Raw genomic sequence first — 2,770 nt, forward strand, 5'->3', positions numbered from 1 at the left:
CAAAGAAGGGCAAGACAAGAAAAATGAGAAAAAACTGGAAAACTGTGAGCAGACCGTTGAATCGATTTCTATATATGTGTGTAGTCTTGCTCACTCCTAAAAGAAATTGCATTGATAAGAAATGAATGTGCCTCTCGGCGTTTAATTGCCAAGGAAGAACTGCACTACTCGATGATCTGAGTTCAATATTCCAGACGATGCATGATAAACTGATAAACCAAACGACCGGAACCATGGATGACTCAAAAGGTTTTTGCCGCCTAGAAAGTAACTGTATATTGACTAGAATGTCGTTTTCGACAAATATCAGTTCCACAGAAATCATTTTTTTTATCATCTTCGGTTTCATCACCAATAACCAATAGAAACTGTCAAAAGCTTGTTTGTAATCTCATGACACATCGTTGCACTAAAATTTAACAATGAGCAAGACTAAAAAATTGGGATATGAAATTGTGAAAGCTGCACTTGATGATGTATTCAATCAAAGAATCTGAGTCAAGCAATTGAAAACGATTAGATCATGATAAAAATGATAAAAATGATCATGATAAAAATGATTAAAATGATCATGATAAAAATGACCGTTTCCCCAACGGTTGCAAGGAACAACTTTTTTGTTTTGATCATTGTAGTGCTCCATGGTTTGGAATGCTGTGCAACTGGTGTCGTTGTACTGGACGTTGAGTGGAAATGTAGCATGAGTGTCGGCTACCATATTCGTGACATCCACCATTTTCTTACAGGGGCATTCTTTGCTAATCTCCACATTATTAGTTGGGTTGTCACATGGACAACCAGCTGAATCGGAGAGACATTTTCGTGACCGTTTCCATCCTCCGCTCTCATCACGTATGTATCCACTCCATTGGGACCAAAAACCATCCTTTGGGCAACATGGGGCCTCACTCGATAATAGTTTGTCCTTTGGTAATGGTCCACATTGAGATGTTTTGTTAATTGTCATTGGAACATATGGAATACAGCAGGTTCGTTGAGCCGGATAGACGCAGACGTGGGTGTTGCAAAGGATTTTACGAACGGATTCTCCTCTGAATATCTCATTAAAAAATCTTCTGGAAATTTTGACTCACTTGCAAGCACAATTCGGAAAATTCGTGCTCAAACATGTTCTTGTATACAATCTCTTTGCACACGATCCACAGTCAGTTGGACACTTTTCAGTTGAAGTCCACTCACTCTAGAGTCCTCCATTGGTACAAACGTCATAGGAGCATTTCTGAAGCTTATTGTTATCATTACCAATAAACTGAATAACGATGCTAACTCACAGGAAGAGCTGCTTCAGAAACCTCAAATAAGATTAGTGACAGAGAGACAAACAACGTCTTCATTATTCCGGAAGGCGTAGCTGGAAGTCTTTGCAAAGCCCAGATGGTTTTATATGTAAAAATGTTGGCTTTTTGAACCTTTTATGATTCTTATTCAATTTTGGAATGTTGTATAGAAATTATGTATTTTGGTTTGACCTGTGGGATTTTTTCATATTCTGTTTCGCAGGTTTCCTATTATGAACCAGGTTTTCAATAAAAAGAAATCAAAAATACAATTTTATTCTTTAAAAAAGAAGTTAATTTGATCGAATATCAATCTGATTCCATCCTCGAACCTCCTCATTGGTTCCTTCCAATCTCCAATACTCGGACTTCAAACCACAATAGAAAGTGACTCGCTTTGTTCTCGATGTTGATTGGCAATCGAACACACGGAAGTCTTGAACTGTATCGTTATTTGGCTTCAAATATCGTATTACTGTAGCTTGAAAAGTTTTGTAAGTGGGGTAATCGTTACACGGTCGTCCAACAGTTCCATCGAAATGCAGGTCACTGTATCCATAACAATTGGCTGTGGATTGGTCCACTATAAACGGAAGATCGTACGTTCTGTGACTGAACCGAACAATTGAACTGACATCTTCGAACTCTTTACAAGGACATGTAGATTGCGTTTGGATGAGAGCTGATCCAGTACATGGACATCCGATTTGTTTCGAGACACACTTGCGAGTTCGTTTAAAGATATTAGTTACGGTATCACGGAAAAATCCACTCCATTCGGAAACCATTCCACCAGAAGGACAACAAGAAGTTGCAACTCCACTGGGATCCTTCGGAATCGGTCCACATTGCTGCTTCCCATCAATCACCATGAGGACATAGGGAACACAGCAGGCTCTTTGAGATGGATAAATACAAGGAGACGTGTTACAGAGGATTTGTCGAGTAGAAGGGCCTCTGGAATTGATATCTGTTCGTTTGACAACCAATCTAAACTCACGTGCATGTTTTTCCGATACTCGAAGAAAGACAGGTCCTGGTTGAAAAACGCTTTGAGCAAGATCCACACTCTGTTGGGCAAGGTGCAGTGGTCTCCCATTCTGTCCAGAGACCACCGGGAAGATTATTTTCAGCAGGTGTGCATGTCTGAACATCAGAGAATTTTAGATGCTTCGATTTAAAGAAAAACTGACCCGGAGAGCAGATTTTGCGGACTCTTGAAGAGCCAAGATGAAAAAGACAGGGAGAAATGAATGCATTTCGTGAATGAGGCAAACTAATCGCAGATATTTATATTCTGATCTTTTGAATACAGGCAAAAGTTACCATTGATCTCGTTCAACAGTTTTGCAAATTTACATGTAGTTTGATCTTTTAGAGTCTAAAAAGTTTCTTCGAGAATTGAATAGAATGAAACATTTTGGATAAAAAAATTTCTCCTCATGCGTCATCTGACCATATTTTTGCAAGTG

General features: G+C 39.0%; 2 protein-coding genes across 2 annotated transcripts in view; both read right to left on the reverse strand.

Moving 5' to 3' along the window:
• CBG24541 overlaps positions 1 to 1,260 on the reverse strand; it is a gene marked incomplete at both ends in the record, with an annotated part of 2,730 nt that extends 1,470 nt beyond the window's left edge. The window contains 2 exons of the mRNA XM_045241099.1: positions 713 to 1,050; positions 1,158 to 1,260. Coding sequence (XP_045091360.1) covers positions 713 to 1,050; positions 1,158 to 1,260 — 441 coding nt within the window. The remainder of the gene's footprint in view (positions 1 to 712; positions 1,051 to 1,157) is intronic.
• Positions 1,261 to 1,591: 331 nt separating this feature from the next.
• Positions 1,592 to 2,557, reverse strand: CBG24542 (the record flags this gene model as incomplete). Its single annotated transcript, XM_002648304.1, has 3 exons — positions 1,592 to 2,255; positions 2,299 to 2,444; positions 2,492 to 2,557. 3 exons carry the CDS (start codon positions 2,555 to 2,557, stop codon positions 1,592 to 1,594), a joined length of 876 nt encoding a protein of 291 aa, XP_002648350.1.
• Positions 2,558 to 2,770: the final 213 nt, after the last annotated feature.

Source organism: Caenorhabditis briggsae (genome assembly GCF_000004555.2).
Source record: "Caenorhabditis briggsae AF16 supercontig from assembly CB4, cb25.NA_183, whole genome shotgun sequence".
Taxonomy (NCBI): domain Eukaryota; kingdom Metazoa; phylum Nematoda; class Chromadorea; order Rhabditida; family Rhabditidae; genus Caenorhabditis; species Caenorhabditis briggsae.